Source organism: Coturnix japonica, chromosome 3, assembly GCF_054131305.1.
Source record: "Coturnix japonica strain WE chromosome 3, WE-NBRP24, whole genome shotgun sequence".
NCBI lineage: Eukaryota > Metazoa > Chordata > Aves > Galliformes > Phasianidae > Coturnix > Coturnix japonica.
Window position 1 is genome coordinate 68,829,905 of NC_140665.1, and position 26,253 is coordinate 68,856,157.

Below are 26,253 nucleotides of genomic sequence, written 5' to 3' on the forward strand. Positions count from 1 at the left end.
ATGCACTTCTTCCACCTAACTCATTTTTCTGCTGTGACGGATGACATAAGCAAGGCCCAGCGTGTTTCCTAGCAATGACTCTCCACACATACTGTGTTTAAAACCTACATGAGCTAGTGTGCAGCCCCTATTGCAACAGCCTTCACAAGTGCCTCACCTACTGACAACTTGTGCCCTGTGATAGCTATCACACCTGGAAGCACACAAATAAATCAAAGAAATGAGCTGGGAATTATCACACTGGAAAGACTCTACTCACTGCTGAAATCAAAGTCACTTTTGTTTTCACCAAGATCATCAGAAAGAAGTGGAGGGTGACAGTCTAACCTGAGCAAAGCAATGAAACCAAACTCAAAAATACACATCTAGATCTTGCCTCTTCCTTTCAAATAGGTCTGGCTATACAGAGCACTAAAGGAGACAAACAATCCTTCTCCACAGCCAGTTGTTTTGTTGTTGGTGGTTTTGTTGTTTATTTCTTTTTTAAGTTGCAATGAACAGGGGCTTATCTCTACATAAACAGAGCTCTCTAACAAGGGTCTCAACTGTGATTTGATACTTAATTTAAAGAGATTGAAGTTTATCATAGCATCATGCCAACTTAAGTAATCCTGGCTTCTCATTTCTCCAACAGGATGAGAACAGCGTGCATGGGACATGGAGGCAGAGAACCCCACACTGACCCAGCAGTCATCAATTCAAAATCTAGAATTGCTCATCTTTTTCTTTTTTCTTTTTAGAGCTTTTTTTTTTTTTTTTTTTTTTTTTCAGGCTGACATCAAATGTTCTAAAAATTTACACAACCACACTTAGCATTAAAAATAGGTGCTAGTATATAATTTTAACTGGAAATGACAATCTTTCACAATATGATACCTGTTGTTTTTACTGCTACTCCTCACTTTTTTTTCCCCTTGTAACATATTTTAGAAGGATAGTGTCTCTCCACAGAGACAGGAATCTACAAGCTTTCATCAGAAAAAAATTGTTAGAGAATGAAATAGGTACAGAATAGACAAAATTCTATAAAATATGCAGCATAGCTCTGTGAAAATTAGTCTAAGTGGTTCTTGAATATAGAAAGATTCCTATTCCTCTCTTCCCTGTTGTTAGGGTATAATTTTCTATGGATTTAATAGGCAAATCCAACAAATCACATAAAAATGTATCATTTTCTATAATAGTCTTGACAACAGCTATACAGAACTAGTATGTCATTAATACCGTAGGTCACACACAAAAATGCACATCAAAGTACACACTCTTCTTACTTGGTTTATATATATATACACACGCTCTCAACATGCCATGTTACCATAAAATAACCAAGGTCAATTTTTCCAAGTGAAATCACCAGGCTGTCATTTTGTTTTGTTTTACACCAACGATACCACCAGCACCTGAGCTGCAAGAATAACTTCATTTCTGTTTTGTTGTTCTTTACTATTTTAGTGATCTCAGGTCTCTCACTGCATCAGTTTACCTTTCTGGGTCTGCCTGAATTTCCTCTTCTTCCTCCTATCCACTTAATTCCTGCAACTATTAACCATCAGCTGCTGTAGTCCAGGCTATGCACTAATAAACTCGATACTTCAACTCTGAAGCATTGCTGGAACCTTGTTGTAATATGGATGGAGCCACTAACATTAATTTCAGGGACACTTAAGCCTTTTCTCATCAGCAGACAATTTAATTCTGCTTTCTTCAAATTCCATGAAGAACTTACAATAGAATCAGTATATGCTTCTATGAAGCTACTTCTTTCAGCTGATTTTTAAGTTAGGGATTTTTTCCTCCATTTCTTTCTTAATTAGAAAAACAAAAAGCAAGCACGCTAGCAAAAGCTCATTCAGTTTCTTTGAGAACAGAATAATTTCTTTCAGGCAAATAACATCTTAAATATATCAGTTTCATTGATTCTGTTTTAGTTTTAATTTCTATTTAAATCCCCTTATGATGGGCTTCAGATTAATGGAGGACTCATTACTTTTAAATGATATTAGTGTTTTGAAATCACCTAATTGTCCTAACAATATCATTTACTTTTAAAAGTAATGCTTACTTTTTTTTACTTACTTTTACTTTTACAAGTAACACTTAAAAGCATTTGCAAACATGGCTTTAAGATCTCAGATATATTTTGTGAATTGGGAATGTCAGAGCTTACCTCCCGCAAAATTAAAAGAAATGAGTTTATTACTAAAAATTAAATCTTATCTGAAGCAAGCTGAAACAACAGCAGCTGCTGAAATGTGAATCCCATAAAGCAAGTATGGCTTTAGCTAACCTGAAGCTTAATTTTCTTCCCTTGTCTTCTTTGGTTCCAAGTTACAAATAGAGGCAATGGCAGCTCTCAGAAGAAAACAATGAAATACAGAGCTGCAGATTCTTAAAAGAGTTTCAAGTTTTCTATCATTTTCAACAAGCTTAAACCCATCTGAAACTGCACTAAATAGTTTTACAGGGATGCTTAAAGTCTAGAGATTGCTGACATTTGTATCTGAATGGAAGATGTTAACTAAGATTGTAACACCAGGCTGCCTCATTTGATCATTGGTATCCATGGGTTTTAGCCTTTCTTTTTTAAGCTGTTCTTTAACTCAAAAATGAAAGCAGTTTGCATTTTCAAACACTCCTGGATTTCACCACACTATGGTGAAAGCAGTTTTCTATCATGTAAACATATATCTGTATATTATACAACTCTACAATTATACTTCAGATCATCTCTAATAGACCTACGCCACAAAGACCAAAGCAGTCAACACAAAAGCCACCGTAACAGATTAACTCAAATGCAGAATGCAGCATCACCGAAGCTGTCTTGCTGTGTGCACACCTTGATGCCCTCTTTTCAGCTTTCTAAATCAAAACAGACATCCCTTGCTTAGCTGAAGAAGTGACCTAAATTCAATAGCTGTGGGCACAGCAGCCTTCCTAAGTACTTTTCTGAAGTTAATCTCAGATAAATAAGGTGAGGCAATGTTACTGTTGGACACTGAGGCAAAAGTAATGCCCTCCAGTAATTCCACTATTGCTCACAGCAGTGGCAGCAAAATAATCAAGTTTTCTGATAGGTACTGGCATGTAACAAAATGAAAACTAGGAGAACACACAATTGCTCCTAACATAAACTTCTTTTTAATATTGAAAATCCCTTTCAATACTGCTTTTGTTGATGGAAACTAAAATAATATTAGCCAACATTCACAGAATCACAGAATTATAAAGGTTGGAAAAGACCTAGAAGATCATCTAGTCCAACCATTACCAATACTTCCTGGCTAAATCATATTCCTCAACACAACATCCAAACGTTTCTTGAACACTCCCATGGTCGGTGACTCCACCACCTCCCTGGGCAGTGCATTCCAATGCCTGACTACCCTTTCCGAGAAGTAATACTTCCTAATTTCGAGCCCGAATCTCCCCTGGCGCAGCTTAAAACCATTCCCTCTAGTTCTATCACTAGGTCAATATTCAATAAATGATACACAGAAACTTTTAAAAGTTCAGACCAAAAACAACTACAGAGCTCACAAAACTCTACGGAAATGCTAAGACTAGGAGAACACTAGATTTAAGCTAATGAGGACCAAGGCAGAAACGTGTTTCCTAAATTAAGGGGACAGTACAAAAGAGGTAGCATTCATTTTCACTGTAAGTCAAAATGCAAATATTTTATGAATGATGCAGAAATTCTTTAAGGCCCCTTCCAACCTAAGCTATTCTATGATGATTCTATGAGAAATTACATGAGGAAGTATGTGTGTGACCTGAGCACATCAGCAGAGCATGGTGTGATATTCCACTACTTAAATCCACTGCCTCAACCCACCGCATCAGGCACATGCCCTGCCCAGTCTCCAGCTCCTGAGAACACAGATCTCCTTGAAGCTTCTTTCCTACAACTTCTGATTTGCTCTCCATATTGGTGATATTGTACCAAAACCAAAACATGTGCCTGTGATGACAAAAATGAATCCAAACCAAAACTGTATCGAAGGACTGTAAGGAATATTGCCATTGCACACAGTCAGTCCAGGTGAGATGCTTGCTACTATAATTAGCCTTAGGAAAACAAAATCTAAACCCTACCACAGGTTCTGTTTTCACACAATTTTTGTTTGAGAGTAATGTAAACTTGCTTGCAGCTAGTGATGATACGTGGCACAAGTACAACAGTCATAGTGATTCACGAATGGCTCTTTGGAACTTTTATATAGACTGCTCATGAAAAGGGTATCTAATAGGAGATGAAAACACAGTAAAATATGCACAAGAAAATGCTATTTTTCTCACCCAGCTTTACCAAATCACAGCTTTATCAAATCACAAATGCATCAGACTTTATTTTTTTCCTCTCCTATTCCCTTTGTGATGAGAGGCTTCCAGACACATTTAAATGTGGTGGTTTTCCACTTAGGCTAAATGCTCACCAGGGATGAGCATTAGACCACCAGACATGATTTTACTTATTGCCCAAGAGAGCACTTACACTTATTTCTTGAACAGTGAAAGGCTAATACACCGTTGAAGCATGTTGATTACCAAAATGCTCTCTTTCACTTGCAATTTTATATTGTTACTTATTTTACAGTAAAACTTAAGTTCACATTTACCAAAGCACTTAGTCCACATTTTGTCACAATATACACATACCCCTGAGAAGCATGAATTTTGCTCATCCAAATCAAACTATCAGTAGATTGAAGTACTGCACTGATGGAATGGCAAGTCTGTAAGTGGAACATGACAACCCACTTCTAGGCACTTCTGTCCTACATAGGACGATATAGGTACCACTGGAGATGCACAGGAGATGTCAGAGGGTCTATCACTGGCAGAGAACTGCTCCATTTTAACAGCCTTCTACCACGTGTACGCATCAGTATTTCTAACAACAATGAATTCTGGGATTTCTGCTGGAGAATATGCTTAGCTGTCCACAAATGTCACAAAGCGATTCCAAATGGTGATGAAGTGCAAGAAAACACAGTTAAAAATAGGTCACTTTACTCTCCCCTAAGAAGAGGATAAATCGATGTGTAGTAAAAGGATTGAATTTATACAATTTTATGAAACACTTAATGACTCATAACACCTATAACATGTAGTCTTCCTATCTTATATTTCAATTTATTCAAGCAGTAGCACTTTTCTAATATAAAAGCAAAAAGTCCATTTTTGCACTTACCCTTCCTAGTAACAAAAGGAATAACTAGAGATACAACTTCCCACGATGAACAACTGCTTTACGAACACAAGTTCACAAGTTGCACACAAGGAAGTCCACAGGGCTGGAATATCTTGGGAGCCCAGTCATGGAAAAGATCCAGCTGCATGCTTTTCAGCTGAATAAACTGCTCATGGAGTTTTTTCTGCCCATTGTTCCAAGGTTATTTGCTATTCAGTTGATCACAAAAATGAGTTGAATGGCAAAAGAAAAAACAACAAAAAAAAAATTTCCTAACCTTAACTTCAGAAGCAGCATTGGCGAATACTAAAATTGATCTATTTTAATGTTAACTACCTGAAAATATACCTCTTCCAACAATTTACTTAACCAGTAGAAGCAGAGGAGGAGGGAACTGATCTATATTGATCTACTATACTATCCATACTGATCTAATTGATGAGGGGAATTGTTAAGAATGTTTTTGCTTGATGTGATTCAAGAGTTGACCTTAGATCAAGGGCAATATTACATATAACATCATTTGATCAAAATACTGCTGATCTCCCAGAACTACCCAGCAGATATTTCTATTGTCACTACTAGTAGCATCCATGAAATATGAACTATTAAGCCTCATGATATCAAAGTTTCTAATCACAAATATGATAAGGCACACCCTGTGTTACAACTAACTCTAACATGAGTCTATCACTTAAAATTTTGGCTTGGTTTCTACTTTCTATGCTGCGAGCAAGAAGCTCTCTCTTGACAGATATCTCTGAGAATGCTTTATTTTGTACAATGCTGGTTACCTTCTCAATTAACAACAGAAAGAATTCTTCTCCTTCCTTGAAGTAGAGCCAGTGAGCCTGTCTAGTAATGGCCAATAATGAAAGGATTCACTTTTCACTCCATGATAAAGTAGGCATTTATGTCTTTATCGTGATTATTCTTGTGAATAAAACATGCTGAGCAGCTCATGATGAACAGAAAAAATAGCAAAGAATTTGCTTTTTGTCCTCCAACATCTTCAGGATCCTTCTTAGATTTTCTTCCTTTATTTTTATTCAACCAAAATCATACCAATGATACTCAATGCAGCTGACAAATCACGGATAATATTTCATAATCTCACACACTGGTAATATGTAGAAATCTATATAAAAAAAATTCTATGTCACTTAATAATCGTTACAAGCTTAGCCTCATTTAAACAAAAATCATTACATTAAGGTTAGCAGGTTTCTCCCATCTCCTAGACTACAGGGGGTTTCTGCTGGATTTTCTTTCTGCTTAATTGCTTTAAGAAACAAATAATTATCTCTCTTGTCTATTTCCTCCACTATTTTAAGACACCTACAGTAGGCCAAAGAGTTTCTTAAGATTTTGAGAGGTAACAGGAGAAGTGAACTGTGTAGTTTGTCCACTTTAGCCTGGTTTGCAAGTCACCTCTTTCTGTCTGAAATATTCAACAGGAATCACCAAGTCATACTACACTAATTCACATACTAACATATTGACATTAGTATTGCTATTTGATTTTCTCAAGCATAGTTTGTTCAAGCTTGTATTCTACAATGTTCACTGAAACTGGGAAAATCATAATTGGTAGTCTAACAAAAATCCCAGATGTGACAGATGTGAGGTGCAATCACTTCAGTGTAAATCACATTCAAGCATCATTCTGTGTATTTTGATGCATTAAAATAACTGCCTTAATCTTTATGTGCAGCTAGATTGAATTGCCCAGTGGACATTTAGAATTTAAACTACCAAAAATAACTGTGCTCTGCAGACAGTGACATCCTTTCCAGAGGTTTGCTGAGGGAAACTTGAATTTGTGCTTAGGGCTTCACTGGAGCCCTCGTAGTAAAGGTGCCTTGGGGACATTGTGAATTTATATTGCAATAACATGCATGTGCATGTATGCAGAAGAACCACTAGTCACAGGTAACACAGACAAATCAAATGGCAGCATCCCCCATCAGCTTTTATATTATCTGCCCTACTTTGTGACAATTTCCTCTAGCTTCCCCAACACCTCTTGCTTTGCTGTTCTTCCTTAAGACATGGGATGGGGATTTGTCAAAGTCAATGAGCACTTTATTACAGTGAGAGTGCTCAGTAATGAACAATTCAGCAATTTAATGAGATTCTGTAGATCTGTCTCCAACCTGTCCATCAAGTTTCACTTCTATAAAGCACCCTGACACTAATCCTCTGGCATACCCAATCTTCACCCTGGGCTGAATATTAGATTCTTCCATGGTATATTGCATTACCACTATAACCTTAGCAAAAATGATGAACTTAACTACACTTGAGGCAATACAGTTGGTCTGATTTGATTTTCCTCTATTGGGTTGACTATCAGGGAATTACGTATTTACTAAGATAAAGCCAAACCAGTTTCTTATTGCCTTCTGAATGCCTAAATTGGTAAATATGTATGTATGTCTTTTAATTCATTCTAGAGGCCTGGAATACTTGTAAATACATATTTATTCCTGGGTGCACAGACTGAATTAAAAGATGCACACGTTTTGCCTACAGCAGAAAACTAGTTTAAAAAATTCTTCGTAACAGCATTAGCAACCTTTAGAGAGGCAATTATGATAACACTTAAATGGACAGTGTGGAGTTTGTTGTCACTCAAAAAGCAGCGTATTACCTATGAGTATCTCTCCACAGTATGACCCTGCGACAGAAACATAAGCTTTTGCTCACAGAGTGCTCATTGTCTGGAGCATACACAATTAAGAAAACTATTTCTGAGTTCTTTCTGCAGGATGGGATAATGGCACAAGATTTAGAAACCCAAATTCCCAAACTGTTTCAACACGTTGCAGAGTATACCTGGACACAATCCTGTACATGCTTGTTCACTGCAGAGCTGGCATTAAATAGTACCTGACTGGTTTTCTGCAGCTACTTTTCTAGCAAAAGTATCTACAAGCATATAGCTGGGAGATTTCAGTGAATCTGCAGAAAAGCAAAGTAAACCAATCAGATATGCCTCCTATACAAACTTGCACATCACAACCTTTTATGAGAAATGGAATATGGGCTAGGACTCCAGAGTACCCTGCCTAAAAACAAAACAAAATAAAATAACAACAACAAACAAAACATCACAAATAGTTTGCTGCAGTTTCTGTTGTACAAACATCCTCCAGAGAGCATCACAAGAAACACTCTAGCTCTATATTACTATCTGCAGAAAATATCTTCCTGAAATACTCCATAATCCAGCCTCAAAGATTTGGAAAATGCTGCATCAGTTATCAGACTGAAGGGTTAAGGTTCACCTGCAAACCATCTTTGTGGTTTGAAGAGTTTAACAATCCATTTTAATTTTCTTAAGAATACTTCATTCCTGCATGAAATTATTCTTCCACAGAAGGTGAACCCTACAAATGAATACACATTTTACTCTTTGAGAAAACAATGGCATATTCATGAAATTATATAGTTAAATAATCCAAGAGATAAGTAGGTGAATAAGAGAGCTTGAAATATAAATCGATAGACTCTCGGTCTTCTCTGATGGACCAAGATAACCAGCTTCCTAAAAGAAAGTACAGGTTTCTTTCAAGGAAACAACATTCCACCTCAAAGTACCCTGAAATGCTTTCTTTCTATAAAACAGCATAAAGAAAACAGAAGAAGTGTTTGGGTAACAAACACTGAAGGTTTACTTCCACTATATCACAAGCTGCAATTCTTACAGACATCTCATAGGAATGTTTCCAGTGACACAGTTTTAGTTTTTGCATTTCTCTTTACAGGTTAGATGTTTTTTTTCCCTTCACACTGGAGGTTACTATACAAAGCTTCAATATTGTTAATATTCTATGTCTGGCAATCTGGTGCTTTTATGGATCCAACTTAATTTAAAGGAAATGTTTCTCATCAACAGCTTCTTGCTACAAACCTTCCACCAAAGCCTCCACTCATCTTTGAGTGGAGCAGCCCAGTTTCCTTCAGGCAAAGTCAGTCAGTTGCAGTACAGGGCTCCAAGCATTAGCACAGGTAATGCAGCTAAGCTTGTCTGAAGCAAACAGGACAGACTGCACAAGCAGATTTGCCACCAGCCTTGTGGCACTAACCCCGCCAGAGATGATGACAGTTGAGTCAGATGCAGCAGCCATCTCTTCCCACCAGTCAAAGCTAGATCCGGAAGAAAATCTCTGTCCATATCCAAATAACACAAGTTAACCAATAAGACTAAGCTTTCTTCCAAACAAACTAATTGAATTAAGGCAATACATTTTTATTTTTTTAATTAATTGAAACATTTCCTGCAGTTGTTATTCACAGCTTTTTCTCGACATTTATTCTCACTAGAGATTGCTTCAGGGATCCAAAACAACAATGCATTGCAATGGTTTAAGAGAGTATCACACATTCTGCTCGTTCACCAGTCTTCTTACCTGCCAGATTTGTTCTTCACTGAGTGAAGTGAGTCTATCACTTTTAAAAACCTCTCGAAGGAGACAGTATGGGAGTGCCAGAACTTCTTCAGGATGACTCTTCAATAGCTCAGAGAGATGTTTTACTAAGAAGTCAACCACTGCATTCTCCAACAAAGTGAGGTTGAAGAGGTCCGCAAGCTTATACAGGTCCAAGTAATTAAAACTATTTAATTCCTAAATGGATGAAGCAAACAAAATACGTCTCAGAAGGAAAAAAATAAAAATAAAGAGCAAAAAAACCCCACAGGTCTCAAATAATAAAAAAGGCTGTTCTTTTGGAAGCTAAGGAAAAAGAAGGTAATACAACTTGAAATTAATTAACATAGCTTCATTTAAAACATATGTGCAAATGTTACCGGGGCGTATGCAAATATATACAATACTAGTCATTTATATTGCCTCTGCAACAGTTACATATGCATACAGCATCTATAAGACATATAGATTCGTATATAAAATAAGACACCAACATGGTTTATAACAAATGCTCACAGGAGTTAACAAGTGTATTTTTAACTACAGTAGTTTGCTACAAAGGCATTGCTTGCTCACTGTTTACCATTCAGATTGATCTAGAGCACCTGTGCAGTACAAATTCTAGTTCCATGAAACCTCACAAAATCTGAGACAGTGAGCTACATTTTATTATGCATAAGTTTTATCTTCAATGAACAAATAGTCCTTTGTTTTTCAAACCACTGACAGCAACCTATAGTGGATGTCAGTTTCCTGTTCTTTGTCCCCTTCCTTCTCACAGCAGCAAACCTGCAGAGACAAAAGCTACAGTCTGAGTAAGACGTCTTCCTCATCCTCATACCGGGTAACTTGTACTAATGTTATTGTCTTGGCACCCCCTGTAAATTAGTGTCAGCTGCTCTAGACCACAAGCTTTTCAGAATTCACACAGGTTAGAGAAAAGCACTTAGGACATTTGGGAAAGAAGCCTGTTTATCCATTCTCTCTATTCTTGCTGTATGCTCACATGTCTCTCCTTCTCCCCTTCACAGCCCCAGTTTTCACCTTCCAATTTCCTGCATTGCTCCCTCTCAGCAGCCTTCTCCTTGACCAGCTCCAGGTGTGAAAGTGACAAGAACTGTTGTCAGTTCCACTCCACGGGTTCGTTAACACTGGGACTAGAGCAGGGAAGAGAAACAGACTGAATTAAGGCAATTTCACTTTCGCTGCTCTGCTGGATGGGATGGCAGAACCAAATGAAACTGACAAGAAATCTTGTAAATGTCAAATGAGCTGCACGGCTGGCAGATCGAGCAGAGCAACAGGGAAGATGGGAAAGTGCGAAGAGGGTTTTTTTGGAAGGTTTTATGGACTACATCTCGAACGTGTGAATTGGGTGGCTGTCCCAATGACTGTGGAGCTGTTTATGCATATGCAATGGAGAGTGGAGAAAGAATTTTTTTCACCTGCTTGGAGGAGTCGGTGCTAGAGAAAACTGAATCAAATTCCTTTGGAAGCGTCTATTTGCTGCATTACTTCCCAACTAGAACACCCACCTTCACTGGCAAAGATGTAGATTAGAGACAAATCCCATTCATTATCTACTTAAACTGTTGCATAGAAGCTTCTCTTACTTTTCTCGGAAGAACAAAGAGAAGGTGTTTGAACTGCCAGAATAAGCACTAACAGCCATCAACCCCAAAGACAGAAATGGTGTCACCTCCTCTTCACACTAACATAGAGGAGGCAAGGGCAAATCTCCCATAGCTGCAGAAGAACAAAGAGAAAGGAAGGAATTTTAAATGAAGAGTATCTGGCTTCCTCCATGACTTAATATCTGCAGATCAGACAGTTCCTCACAGCACCATGGCACCAACATTACACAGCATAATCGAAGTACGTCTCCCAGTATTTAACTAGCAGCGACCACGCTTTTATCACAGCTGATTAGGAAGAATATTTGCTGAAAAAGCTCCTTGAATGATTGCCAAACATTCTGAAAGAAATTTAGAACAGCTATATCTGGGGAAGATAAAAATAAACAAGTGATCAAGCATTAGGATCTGAGGAATAACGTCCCAGCTCAATGGAGAAGGACAGATGTCTTATGCAGAGGGCATTGCTGGAGATAACACAACAACATTTTCTTATTATTACAGAGTAACATGACACACAAAAATGCCATTTTTCCCTAAAAAAAAAAAAAAAAAATAAAAATCAACCAACCAACTAAACATAAAACCTCATATTTTCAGTGAGATCTGGAAAACACTGTTACACCTGCATTTTTTGTTTTGGTTTTTTTGATGATCTCTCATCTCCTCCACCCCTCAAAATGACCACAGGTAAAGTTTTTGATGAAAGCAGTCATACAGCAGAGAGGTTGAAGAACTCTATGGATAAAAGACAACTCTCATCAGATGTTTGTTTACAACATTATTTATTTATATTTGTAACTGCTCACTTACTCCAGATGCTTATTTATATAATATATGTGTCTGCTTATTTATTTATTATGGATTTTATTTGTTTACTTATTTTTATTGGTAGGCTGGCAGATTTTTGATGCTTTGTCTAACATAATGTGTTAGTGACCTGCTGGACTCATGGTTTTACTGCTTGATGAATCTTGCAAGTACATTTTGTCAAAGCTGATCTTGGCCTGTAATCAAAAACACCTATTTGTGTTTCACATAAAGTTTGAATTGATCTATGGGTTTGTATTTCACAGTATAAGCAGCAGTGCGTTAGCTTTTACAAATGAAAATTATTAGAATGTCATACCAATTTTCCAATCAAAATTATACAGTACTGTACACTGCTGTCTCTGTGATTATATCAGAAGGCAAAAAAGTCATGCTGAGACTGCAAGATGTATGCTGCAGATCAGATAATCGAGTTCTTGATATCTGGTAAGACTTTCAAGCACGTCAGACTAAAATGCACTATGTGAGTTAGTTGAAAAAAAAAAATACAGCTTATCTTCTGGGTTTTTTTGTTTTTTTTTTTAAAAGGAAGCATCAAAGCAATCACCATAAACTTAATCTGATTGGCCTCAGATGAATGCGGTTTCAAGCTACACTCTCAACTGAATGAAAAATTTGTTAAATAAATGAAAAATGGAACAGGTTACTCGACAGAAAATTTAGTCCTGGTTATAAGTAAGAGTTCTGGATTCCATTCATTTTATTATATTGTGCTAAAGTTGTGCAAATCTTTCTTCTGGAACTGTATCACAGTGCAGCAGGTCCTTGGGAAAAACAAACAAAAACAAGAAAAAGGGGCTTGTAGCTTTACATCTTGTTTATAAAAACTTTTAAATGTAACCCGCTTATTTTTTTGAAGCAAAGGATGAAATAGGAACACAAACAAAACTGTCACAAAGAGTTGAAAAGAATTAGGGGAAGGTAGCAATCCCCTCTCTTCTAACATGGCGTGTGTGTTACACTGATGAAACATTCAGACAAGGATGACAAACATGTGTAAGATTAAAAAATAATAATAATAATTAAAAAAAATAAACAGAACTTCAACTAACAGTTGAAATGGTTCTAAAATCCCACAGTGAAGTCAAACCAATTCAAGCAGTGGAGGGAAAGAATGGAGCCAGAAACAGATACATAACACATATCCACTCTTGTCTATGTGGCAAGTGTTGGTGCAAGGGTTAACTTTCTGTGTAACTTTCTGTGATGACTGTAACCTGTTAGGTGGATCCCATTCCTCCCTTTCTATAAGAGGCAGGGCAATTTCTGGCAGTAGTCAGGCTAACTAAATGAAACAGGCTTTAAACTGAACAACTTGGGGGATTGGATCCAAAATAGTAATGTTCATGCCATTGCAACCAACTGGGGAATAAGCCAGGCCAACCATATCAATGACAGACATTCCTTCACTGCCTTCCATGACATGAGCCAGAAGTCCAGTCACTTCAAGTGAATATGTAGCTATATGGAATCCTCAAGCATACCTCTAGGGAAACTGAATATCCTGAATAAGCAAGAAGAATTAGAGATCTGTGTGTGACCACAGCCATGATTTCACTGCAATCATGGAGATATAGTGAGACAGTTCAAGGCCAGAATGATGTCATGGATGGCTACGTACTTAGTAAGGACAGACCAACAAAGCAAGCCAGTGGAGTTCTCTTTGTGTGAGAGAACTGGAATGCATGGAGCCCTGCCTAAAGAACGACAGGGAATGAGTGGAGAACTTACGGGTGAGAATTAAAGTTACTAGGAGTGACAGAGTTGTGGGTGTTTACTACAGGCTGCCTGATCAGGAGGAGAATGTTGATGAGGTCTTCTACAGACACTTGAGAGCATCCCCATGATCACAGACACTGGTTCTCATGGGGGACTTCAATTAAACAAAAAAACAAAAAAAATTTCTGATACAGGTGGTTGTGGGGCCAACAGGGAAAAGTGTGCTGCTGGGCCTTGTTCTTACAAGGAAGGAAGGAGTGGGTTGGGAATACAAAGGTTGGGAGCAGCCTTGGATGCGATGACCATGAGACAGCAGAGTCTGGGATCTTAGAAGAAACAAGACAATAAGTAGGACTGCAGCCCTGGACTCCAGGAGAACCAACTCCAACCTCTTTGAGGACCTACTTGGAGGTGTCCCACGGGTTAGGTCTTTGGTACAAACATACAGACATGAGGAAAATTTTCCTTTACTTTGAGGGTACAGGGCAAGGAAACAAGCTGCCCAGAAGGGCTGTGGAGTCTCCTTCTCCAGAGATATTCAAAATCCTCCCAGAAACTTTCTCTTGTAACCTATTCCAAGGAGCCTGCTTTAGCAGAGAGATTGGATTAGATGATTTCCAGAGGTCCCTTATAACCACTCTAATTCTGTAATAAATTGACCAAATTATTTATCAGTGTCTTCTACAACAAGAAACTACCTTTGATTCTAATTAATCTACTCTACTTTCCTTCTCTGCCATGCCACCAATAAGATGATCTACTGTTCTACATTATTGTCTTCTGTTTTGGTATTACAGCCTTTAGATGTCAAACCAATTTAATAATCAGCTGACATTTAAAGCTCTTGTAAAAGAAGATCGCTTTTCCAAACAAACATACCTGAAAGACAATATTAAATATACAAAATATATGATGTGACATCACCTGTGTGTTAATCCATATGTTTATTTTAATAGAGATGGTATAAATTGTCAAACAAGAAAAAATATAAACATATTTAAATTACTTCCAAATCCATCCTTATTCGGTTTTTACTTTAAAGAATAATTGCATTGCATAAGCCACAGAAAAGGATGCAAGTAACAGATTGATAAATTAGAGTTAATCATAACCAAGTACACAGTAGAGTACAATATACCTCTGTTCATGTACTCTGTGTTATAAATAGCAAAAAAAGCACAAGGAGAACTAAGGGGAAAGAATGCATTTCTTTATGACCTTATTTGAAAGATAAACTCCTTGGGGAAATACAATTTATTCAGATTATCAAGACCCTGCTGTGCAAATCTACAGTCTGGGAGCACACTACAGAGATCAAAAAATATTTACTTTATTCTGTTGGGTATAAAAGCTTTTAATGAATGCATAATTAAGACAGAAAAAGTATATACAGCTTTAGAAATTCCACTGCCAAGCCAAGCCATTAATATCCCAAGTATCATACTCAGTTGCAACTCCACCTGCTTCCTATTTAGATTACAATGCTGTTATAAATCAAAGTACTAACTGCCTAGCCCTGCTGCTATAATGGAAGAGCTGCACTGAGATACTATTCCCCTATTTTACTAAAAGGGGTTCAGCCTCTTCACAACAACAACAAAAAAGGAACTGTGAGGTTCATGGGGCAGAGATAGCTTACTCTCAAGCAAAATTTAGTACAACAGGATCCTGATCCCAAGTCCTTCAGGTTTTCTGCTGAGTTAAACCCACTGTATTGACTGGACATAATTAATATTGAAGGCAGACTCTAATTAGACCTGGAATATTAACAAAATTAAAAAACATCTTGACAAAAATTCACTTAGAGGACAACAAAAAGAGATGAACTCAGTTTTACAAGAAAAGAAATCCATTTGCATTGGTTCTCACTCTTTTCTAGTTCCACAAAATCTCACTTGCTCACCTATGACCAGACAGATAAGGCACATACTTAACAGCAAAGCAACAGAAATACATATTTCATACTAAGCATATGCACAAATCCTTCAAAAACTGCATTTTAGATCTGATTTGAAATTTCACTCTACTAAGCACCAAGGCCATCTAGGTGAACCATGAAAGACATTTGGGATGAAGTCCAGTCACAGCAGAACAGCTGGGTGAGAATTTCGCACTGTAAAAAATGGTGCTTGCATTTATTACAAGATCAGTGCAGTGTGTATATATAAATATATTTTCCCTCTTCCCTGTAAGCACTTTACCCTCCCCCCCCCCCCCTTTCCCCTCTGTATTTCCCTACATCTGCTTAGCTTTCAGTTTTTATCTTGCTGGTGCCAGTGATCAGTGATCACCCTCTTCTAGGGTAGGGAAGAAAGTGACACATGTAATATGCAGATATTCAAAAGTAAAACTAAAAAAGTCAACACTTTCTAGGATCCCAAGGAGATTGATTTAAGTGATTAAATAGTATAAGTCTTTTCAAACAGCAATCCAATTAAATATTGTTAGTGGCTCTCATTTGCATTTTTTTACATATTACATATACATTTTTGTGTATCATGGAAAGAAATACAATAATGAAATATTAACAATTAAAGGTTCATGGCATCACTGGAATAACCACATGTGAAGTTTTGTAGTGTTTTCAATAGCTGCTTTGCATTGCTAAACTGATGCTGCTGTTCATACTTTTTATGCACCTGGCACAAAAACTCCCCAGATGAAAAGCTTCACTTCTCAGAGAGGTTCTTGGCAAAATAATTGTAACAACAACTACTATTAAACAAACAAAAACATAGGGATGAAATAGCATGCAGAGATCACCTAATCCTTCACCTGCCTCATTTATACTGTTTCAGACAACATAAAAACCCAAAGCAAGAATTTCTGCAGATTTATCAGCATTTATATTGTTTGCCAATTTTGGGAACGTGACCTCTACAAATGGTATGAGGAATAGCATAATCACGCATTCTTTATTCTGTCATAAGTCACAGGATATTGATACATCGTCCTCAAAAATGTTCCATTACTTTATATTTTTGCTAACACTTCAGAGATAAAAGTTTCACTATAACAGAAGATAAGGCTGAAAAGTACTTGGCTAATTCATCAACTGACAGCAATCTTCTATGCTAACGCTCTCTTCTGCCTTTTTTTTTTTCTTGTTGCTAATATTATCAAAACTAGAAGAAACAAGTTTTGTTCTTCAGAGACCCAAGGATCACAGCAGTAGCAGCTACAAAATACATTTACCAACAAAAAGAAAACTAAAGGAGAAAAAAAAAAAAAAAACAGAACTTAGTAATTTTCAACAGAATACATTAGCAGAAGCCAATACTCCTACTATACTGGAAAAGCTGATTGAATTATTTTTTACTGACAAATTAAGAAAAATCCAGCTTAAAACTAACTCCATTCTTGCTCCTAAGCACTACTACCAGTCCCAAAATCAGCTGAGCCTTCTGTCTTCTCATTTCCAGCTTAATTTACTCAGGCAGTTTATGCACATGTGTTTCTTTGTCATACTAAGAGGTAGTTTTAACAGCTCTCTCTTTCTCCAGGTATTTATTCCCTTGGCCAACCATATTCTTTCTCAGCCTTCATTTGCTAGGCTGAAAAAGTCAGGCTTTTTTAATCTCTTTATGTACAATAGACTTTACTGATCATCCTAGCTGCCCCTTTCTACACCTCTCTCCCAGTCTGACTTCATTTATTCTGCTGCATGGGCAAACCCTTCACAGTACTTCTCATGATGTTTCAGCATCAAGAAGTGACATCACACCATGCACTAGCATTAATACTTCCTTGGTTTCATAAATTATCCTGCATGAAACATTCTAGGCTCAAACCACCTTTTTGTTGATGGTGTCACATTAGTAGCTCAAAGTCATCCTGTGATTTAAGACATGAAAATTCTCTGTCAACTTTCTCCTCAAGTGAGAAACAGTAACAGCCCTTCTGTCTGTCAGACAGGACAGAAATGACAGAACATGTTACAAATGGGAATTGAGTAAGAGCCACTGAAGTGCAGTATGTTCTACTAATGATGCTCAGAAATGATTTTCCAATTGCTTCTGCTTTCATTTCATTCTATATGGGAGTAATGAATCTCCAAACTGTCCTGGTACATTCTAGTCACTTAATAGGGGAAAAATAATTTCAATAATTTTCTTAACATTTTTGAAAAAAAATAGGCAAGGAAAACTCCTTAAAATTCTGAAACACAAAATAAGCTTCAAATCAACATTAAGTATGAAAACATTCAAACGTAGTGAAAATGCTAGTAAAAATGCTTCTAATACACAGTATTCTAAAACGTGATTTTACTGTTTATCCCCATTTCTGTTATCAATGAGGAAAAAATAAAATAAAAACAGCATTAGTGTCAGATATGTTAATAGAGACCCCAAAAAGTTTACTGTGAATTATTAAGAATGAGACTGACAGGAAAATACACTGTTCCTTTTCCACATTAAAAACATTCAGAATGCAAACGGTTGCTGTGACTGTGAAAAACTTCCACAGAGTCCCTCCACAGCATCTGGAAAAATAAATGTCTGGATTTCCTCACTACTGACTTACTGGAACTTCTTAGCTAAATTCTCATCTTATTCCAATGCAAATAAATAATGGTGATGATTGTTAATATCAGGGTATTCACTAACTAAAAAAAGAAAAGGAAGTCAAAATGCTGCAGCAGGAGACATATAAGCAGCATATTCTATTACTCATATTTATCAATAATTACCACTATGTTAATGTTAACATTCTAGATATAAACAAGAACAAGAGAAGTGTTCATGTGGAAGAACTATATAATTAAAACAGCTATGTTTCCGAATCATCTTATGATATTTTATTTCTTGAACATTTCATGTTTGCTCTACAATAAACTCAGCAAGGGACGACTTTAGTTAAAAAATTTGTATCCTCTTCAGAATCCCAGACAGCACCTATCACCAAATGCTTAAGGATTACAAAGCTAATAAACACATCTAATGATGGAGAACCAGGAATGAGGTAGGCATCTAATCCCACCAGAGAATGAAACAAACTGTCTATAACGTGGAATGATTGGTTAATTAGCGCAGATAAGCAATCTCAGAAGTATTTGCTAAACTCACAAAGCCTCACAACTTTATCGGAATGTTAAGGCACTGTGTGATACTCTAGCAGCAGGACTGAATCGAATGCAGGATAACTCAGTATTAAGTATTGTTTTGATAGACATGATAGTAAACTAGCAGTTTCCAAACACAACATAAGAATCACATCACCACAGTTGTCTACTAGCTTAAATATTGCTGACAAAGGAGTCACTAAATGATCCACTTGCTAGCGAGTAATATGAAGATCATAGAATCATAGAATCACAAGGTTGGAAAGGACCTATAAGATCATCTAGTCCAACTGTCCTCCCTTTGCCATACCTACAAACCCCTAAACCACATCTCCTAGCTCCCTATCCAGACGCTTCTTGAACACTGCCAGTGATGGCGCTCCAGCACCTCCCTGGGCAGGCTATTCCAGTGCCTGACCATTCTCTGAGAAAAAATTGCAGAAGCATCAATAAAACAGAATCAAAAACGATAATGTAAGCATGGAAAAAGTTGAAGCACACACAATGAATTTATTACAAAATATCATTGCCATTTCTAAAAGTTGATGACAAGGTTGTGTAGAGCAACACAGAAAGGGCAGATCGTTTTCAGATTTGTGCCTGCAATGATCTACCCCATACATGCCACTGCTGTTTCAACACTATTTTCTATCTGCAAGTAAGCCAGATAAGAACAGAAATTAGATTATTTGATACCAGCACCATGGAACAAAGTAAAGAATTTTAAAGGGACTACTTAGACCTTTAATCCTGAAACACTGAAAAAAAAGTTTGGAAAAAATTAAGGAAATACATGTATATTAGTCAACTTAGTGTCATGTGATGGATGGAATTAGTTTAGGAATCTATTTGCAAATTCAAGCAAAAAAAAACAAAATAACAAGTAAATATTGGAGAACAGTTTCTGTTATCTCTCTAGAACAACCAGAGATCATTGTATCAACAGCATCAAAGGAACATGGAGTTCTTCCAGATATCCGGGTAAAATTTTCATTTTTTCATTGTATTGCATGCATCTAGTAATAATGTATCTTGTATGAAAGATTTGTTTAATGTCAACCTCAAACTAATTTATCAAGCAGTGTAATTCTTCCCAGTGAAGACTTCAAGGAATTCAGCCTTGGTTCAACACCATTAACAGTTTAACTGAATTAGGCAATGGTAAATTCTGCTAGTAGAATTTGCAGAACGCCCCACAAAAGCAAATTGTAAGAATGTTAGAACACAAATATAGCCTTGATCTCCTGGCAAAATTATCACTTTAAAAACACAAACCAACAAAAAAACATTTATCAGAAGCAGTAATGTAGCTGATACAGAAACTACAATGAGCTCTATTTGGAACCACACACACACAGGCCATCACGAGAAACTAGAAAACTGCCAAACTCATAATGTGAGTTCACAGCAACGTGCTGTGGCAAAGAAAATGCTCATGTCATAAAACACACACTGAGTGCTGTCCAATAAAAGCAAGAAACACTCCTGCTGCTTCACAAAGCAATTTTAATGTTACTGCTCAAATGTTATTCCCAGTACTGAAGTCCATACTTTAAGGATATGAAAATACTATTGGCTGGAAAACCAACCTTGTAAGTTTTAAGGTGCTCAACTTAGGCTTATTTTTAAAGAAAGACTCCTGGAGGATTTGATCTTGTTCAAAGGTGCTTATAAAATGGAGATAACACATAAAAGCTAGACAGTTCTGACAAGATCTTCAGCAAATACAAGCTTATGGCTTGTGGATATAGAATCAGAATTACCCTGATCATTGTGCTAGAAAGTACAGGACTGCTTGCACTGCCTTCATGTGATTTCAGACATTTTGCAGCTGTGCATCTAAACAGACTTGTTGCAGCTGCAGAATGATACAAGGGTATTCATGAATTAATAATCTGATCATAAGGATAGGGATGATAAAAAGGCAACATTAAAGGTGCCACAAAATATATTTCGTCTGGAATACTACTACTTGTTCAGATTGCTGTGTGCTCCTGTGACATCTGACCACCCAAAAATAACTAAATAATTTTGTGCTCTCAGCACTAAATCAAAACAAATTTTCATCTTAGAGTAAAATTAAATTAAATTAAATTAAATGGCAGAAAAATGATTTAAGAAGTTTTCCATGATGTAAAAGCTACAAAAAGCAGAACCTAGAACCTACTCCAGCATTCTAGTTGCTACAGAATTCTTCCACTGCCTCCAACCATAAAACAATTTTATGACGTTTTGCAGTTCAGAAAAATGTCCGTAACATGTTTTGTAGATAGGCTTTATTTTATTGAGACAACACTGTCCTTAAATTTTGCAGTGAAAATAACATCTCTTTTTTCCTACAACTGGCAGCTGTACTGATCAGCAAGTTTATTACATGATAATCAGAACTGATATCAGGAGAGAAACAGCACAAAGAAGATTAATAGGTAGCAGTCCATGTATGAGAAGAAAACTGAAAAAAGAGAAAACTAAGGAAACAACACTGAATAATAATAATAATAAAGTTCACTATGATTCAATAAGATCAAAGGTTTTCTATTTGTATTTTAAACACTATTGATCAGGGATTCACCTATTACTTCCTTGGTAAGAAATTATTATAATTCTCACCCTCAACAAATAAATAAAATGAGGAAACCTAGAATTACCAAAGCTCAGATGTAGAAAATAAGTCTTGATGCAGTTCCCATTTCAGCAGCTCCCATATCAAACCCTCACCAGTGTCAAAAAATGTCACAAGTTGCACCAAAACCAAAAATGTGAATATTCACTCTGCTGGAGGCGCTAAGCATCAGGAAAGTCTGAGCATTCAAAAATCAAAATGGATTTTCTTTACTTAGTTCCTAGCTGTTCTTACCAAGAGTTAAAAACAATCTATCCTCTCATTCCCAAACAGAGAACGTTAGATTCCTATGCTTTACTACTAAGGATTTTTTTCCACAGAAATGCAGAAAATATTTAATAATTGCTTTATATACATAGGACAAAGAAATACATGGCAAAATTATCACAGGCATAAAGATGCCACTTTGAAGCCAACAACTTTATAAGCTGAATCGATTGCTGTAGGGCCAAACTCCAAGTATTCACTACTACAATACCTCAAAATTCACAAGTATATGCCATGTCCTCTTCCATACCCCCCATACACTACCAAAAGGAAGTGAAGCCATGGGCACCCTTTACTACTGGAAGGACATTTAGAACAGGGACATGCAGTAGCTGCAGAAAAAAACAAAAGAAAACAAAAAAAAGAAAATAACAAACTGAGTAATTAAGCTAAAAATAAGTTATTAAGAATGAACTAGAACTGCATGAAAAATGCTTTTTTGATGTATGATTATAATGTGAATGTTAATTAAAAATTAATCCCTTTAATTCTGAAATTTTATTAAGAAATATTGCTAAAGTATCAAAATTTCAGGGATTTCAACAATCTTTAGAAGCAGAACATCAGGTGTTTAGAGACTACTACAAAGATGTTGGGTTTTTGTTTGGTTTTTCTCTGAACTTTCACCCCAAACTATGATCATTTTGGCTGCTTGCTTTATTCCTTTTCAAGAAGTACCATCTCACTATTCAGATTTTGGTCCAGGGCTGAATGAGTCCAGATCTTGAGTAGGACATTTCACCAAAGTTGCATAATACATAAATATGCAGGTTAAGGCTCACAACACTAACTTTCACCTAATTATAGTAAACATTCAATATCAGTCTCTGGGGGTCCTTGATATTAACATTGTATACATATACTCCCTGCATACTTCAGCTTCCCAGGAAGACAGTATTGATGTAAATAAGTAAAAACATTGTGGGGCAAGAAAAAAAACAACAAGATAGCATATAGGCTTCAAAATTAGTGTTTATATGACACGGGGCATATTCCCCTTGTGTTTGCAATGTGTACAACATGGTATTTCAAGTCAATTAGAATTCCTATCCTGATGTGTTTTGGAGGCTGGACCTGTTTATGGGTACTACAACACTTTTCTCACGATAAACAGGCATGCTTATGTACTGTATACGTACAAAAGTCCTTGAACTTATAAGTGGAACAGCTTATGGTATACAAGTAGAGAACTCTGAACTAGAATTTAGAATCTTCTTTGAGCAGCTCTGAAAAATTTTCACAATAAAGGTCAAAGTACTCACAAAGAATAGATCAGCAACACAGTACTACCTTTCTAATGCAGAGGACACACCTGCTCCTATAAAAGTCACAGGAGGGACAATTCTGTGTGATACTAGCTCAGTTCCCCATAAACTGCAATTGCAAGTCCTACTTTAAGTAATTCAAGATCCAGTGCCAACTTGGGAGCCTGACACACACTGTGGTACAAATCCCAAGTTCTGAAATACTGGTGAAACAGATGGGAAATTAAGCAGCAATTCCTCCAAATTAATAAACAGATGTTTAGAATGGATTATACAGGAACACAAGTGAATGAAGTTACAAATATTTTTCAGTCTGGAATAACACACATATGTCTAATGAAGTTTTTAAATACAACTGATCTTTAGGTTTCTATCTTTAGTTTTTTATTTATTTTTTTAGAATTAGTGAGTTGAATAAGGACAAATTTTAAGTCTCAGAGCTCTCATTACATATTGGCTGAAGGCTCCATAAGACAGCGTATATACACTTATATTCATCTTGGAGCAAGACCTGTGCACTACCACACTAGACAGAAATTGAATTTTTGTTTTGAACAGAATTATTCTAGGCCATAACTCTGAAGCAAGATTCTGGTTTCCCAGCAAGTTATACAACTGTACAGCTATGCTAAAACATTACGTGTGATGGACTGTGCTGGAAAGTTGCCTCATTTACCACTGCTAACAGATCTACCAGAAAATATCAACAGCTTTGCACAGAACTTCTTCACTTTTTTTTTTTTGCTCTCCTTTGAAGTGAAATATTCTAGTGAAGCATAATTCTCTCTTATTAGGTTTCTAATTAGTTAAATCTACAATTTTACCTGGCGTACTTTTGTTCCTGAAAATACTTCTGCATACCTTGGGCTTTGAATCTAGGCATTTCCTTTGCAAATTGTTCTTAACTAGCACAACACAGTAGCTAGGGGTGTTGTGAGCAGTTCAGACAGATGGATCTAACAGCAATGATTAAACCATCAGAAAAACATAAATTGAAGTAGGAGGGTAAGAATCACCTATAGAGATTGTTATAAAGTTCAGACTTCTAACAAGAGATGGTTGAAATGAAATATAAATGAAAATAAATTGTGCAATGCTTTTTTTAATATCTTTTAAAGATGGAGTGGATTGAGGCATCCACTATTTTCCTCAGTTTAATACTTCAAGTGCCAGGCTGCTTCTCAAATTCTATTAAATAACACATTTCCTCATTCCTTTTCTTGAGAAAGGTTTACCTCCTGAGTAACACTTTAACTTGAAATTGCTCACCTTGAGAATAATAATAAAGCATTTAAAAACAAAAAGTACAGAGGATGTAAAAGATTTATTTCATAGCTAAGAAAGGAAAAAAAGAAAAAATTAGCTAAGGCAATACAGAGAAAAGGAAGGTTGGGCAATCAACTATCTACCACAGCACTACTTCTGAGATAAAATCAGATTGTAACTCACTTCAGGCCCAGTGTTCTCTTCGGGTTCATAGGTTACAAATGATTTATAGTCACCACTTTGTACTTAGCAATCTGACTTTTCCCATATTGGTAAAAACTTTATAATCAGAGCACCATCATATTTCAGAAACACCTTTGCTAAAATGGCTTAACACAACTCAAATTGTTTTAGATCAAAGCAAACTTAAATAAAACATCCCTGTACTTCTTCACAGGAGGTAAAAAGGCTCTGTCTATGTGGCGCCTGGATGCCCATTCTTCCACGTTAGAACTGTAAGTCTCCTCTTTCAGGTCACGTCTTCCACATAAAAGTGCTAAACTAATGCCGCTTAATGACAAATTAATGTCCATGAATAAAAAATACACCTCTAATAGCATAGAGTAATTTGCCATTACAATATCATCATTGGACATGCCCCTGGTTTAATACGATGTATTTAATTCATAACTTAATGAGTGATATATAAAAAGAGAGAGATGAACCCTGCAATTACATTTATGTGAGTCTGTCACCTTATTTGTAAAACCTTAGAGTCATTTACATTCAAATTAGAACAAATGAGTGATTTCACAAAGTGCAGTGATAAATGACCATTGCTGCACAAGACAGAACTGTATTTCCTGTGAAAACATTAACAGTTTCCTATTATTTGTTAAAAATTACAATGCATATTGCCCAGTGTTGTGTGAATAATGACTTTTTTACTGATTAGGTCAGAAGACTAACACGGAGTAAAAATAAATGATTTTTCTTTTCATTTTTTCCCCCTATTTCCGTACTCACTGCTCTGCAGGCACTGCTGCGGACTCACAGTGCCACCTGCTGCCCAGGCGGGCTGCCAGGACCCTCTGCCAGCTGAGCGCAGCAATTCGACCTTTTTGGTGTCACCTCTCGCAATCAAATACATTTTCCTGCCAGATTGATGACTGCATGCTGCTGATAGCACCAGCAGATAAGGGGAGCTGCACTACCCTGGTACAAACCATGCAATTTTCTGGTTCGTGCATCTCAACTGCCCTGGTTGGTATGGAGAATTAAAAGCAAAAGACAGCAGGGAGAGAAGGAGGACATAAAACATTGGTATTGATCAGATGGTAATAAAACCAAAGAATTCCATACATTAAACATTCTGGGATTCATCAGCCTCTCTTCTCAGCTGTCTAAAACCAGCAGCACTCTCCCAGAGGTGGGGGACAGACAGGTCACACAGAATAGGCCACATTGGCCACAGAATGATGTAAGAATGGCAATAAGGGAAACAGCAAAGCAACTGGGATTCTTTGGTACCATTTAAAACAGAAATCAAAGCTGTTCTGCCATCCTGACAGACATTTTCTTATAAAAGAAGTATCAATACCTGCCTCCTCCCAACTTGTCAGCTCTCTGTGAGTTGATGCAGCCCACTGCAGACAAACAGATTTTTAATCTTACAGCAACAGTCAACCTAGAAACCCCAGCACCATTTTTCACACATCCATTAGCAGCTGCAGTTCAGCTTTGCCAACCAGTACTCCAATAGGAAAAACAGAACACACACACAAAGCTGGAGGGCTGCTGACCACAGCAGCACCATGTTCACCTAATAGTCAGCTCTCCAGGGGTGTAACATCCCCGTCACGTCACAGCAATCAACAGATTGTAGACTATGGAAAGAAAGAGATTCAGATGCATTGGGTATACCATTGTTACTTTCCTCACTGAGGCCAACTGAAAAAAAGGAGGAAAAAAAAAAACCCTTTTTAAAATTTCCTGAGTCCCATTCTAAGTAGGAAT

General features: G+C 36.8%; 1 protein-coding gene across 5 annotated transcripts in view; it reads right to left on the bottom strand.

Annotated features, from left to right (window-relative positions):
- KLHL32 (kelch like family member 32) overlaps positions 1-26,253 on the bottom strand; it is a 103,225-nt gene that overhangs the window by 27,712 nt on the left and 49,260 nt on the right. For 4 of the 5 annotated variants that reach the window (XM_015858869.3, XM_085541891.1, XM_015858870.3 and 1 more), the window contains one exon: positions 9,613-9,828. The exons of the other annotated variant lie outside the window; for it this stretch is intronic. In XM_015858869.3, coding sequence (XP_015714355.1) covers positions 9,613-9,828 — 216 coding nt within the window. The remainder of the gene's footprint in view (positions 1-9,612; positions 9,829-26,253) is intronic. 5 annotated transcript variants of the gene reach the window in all.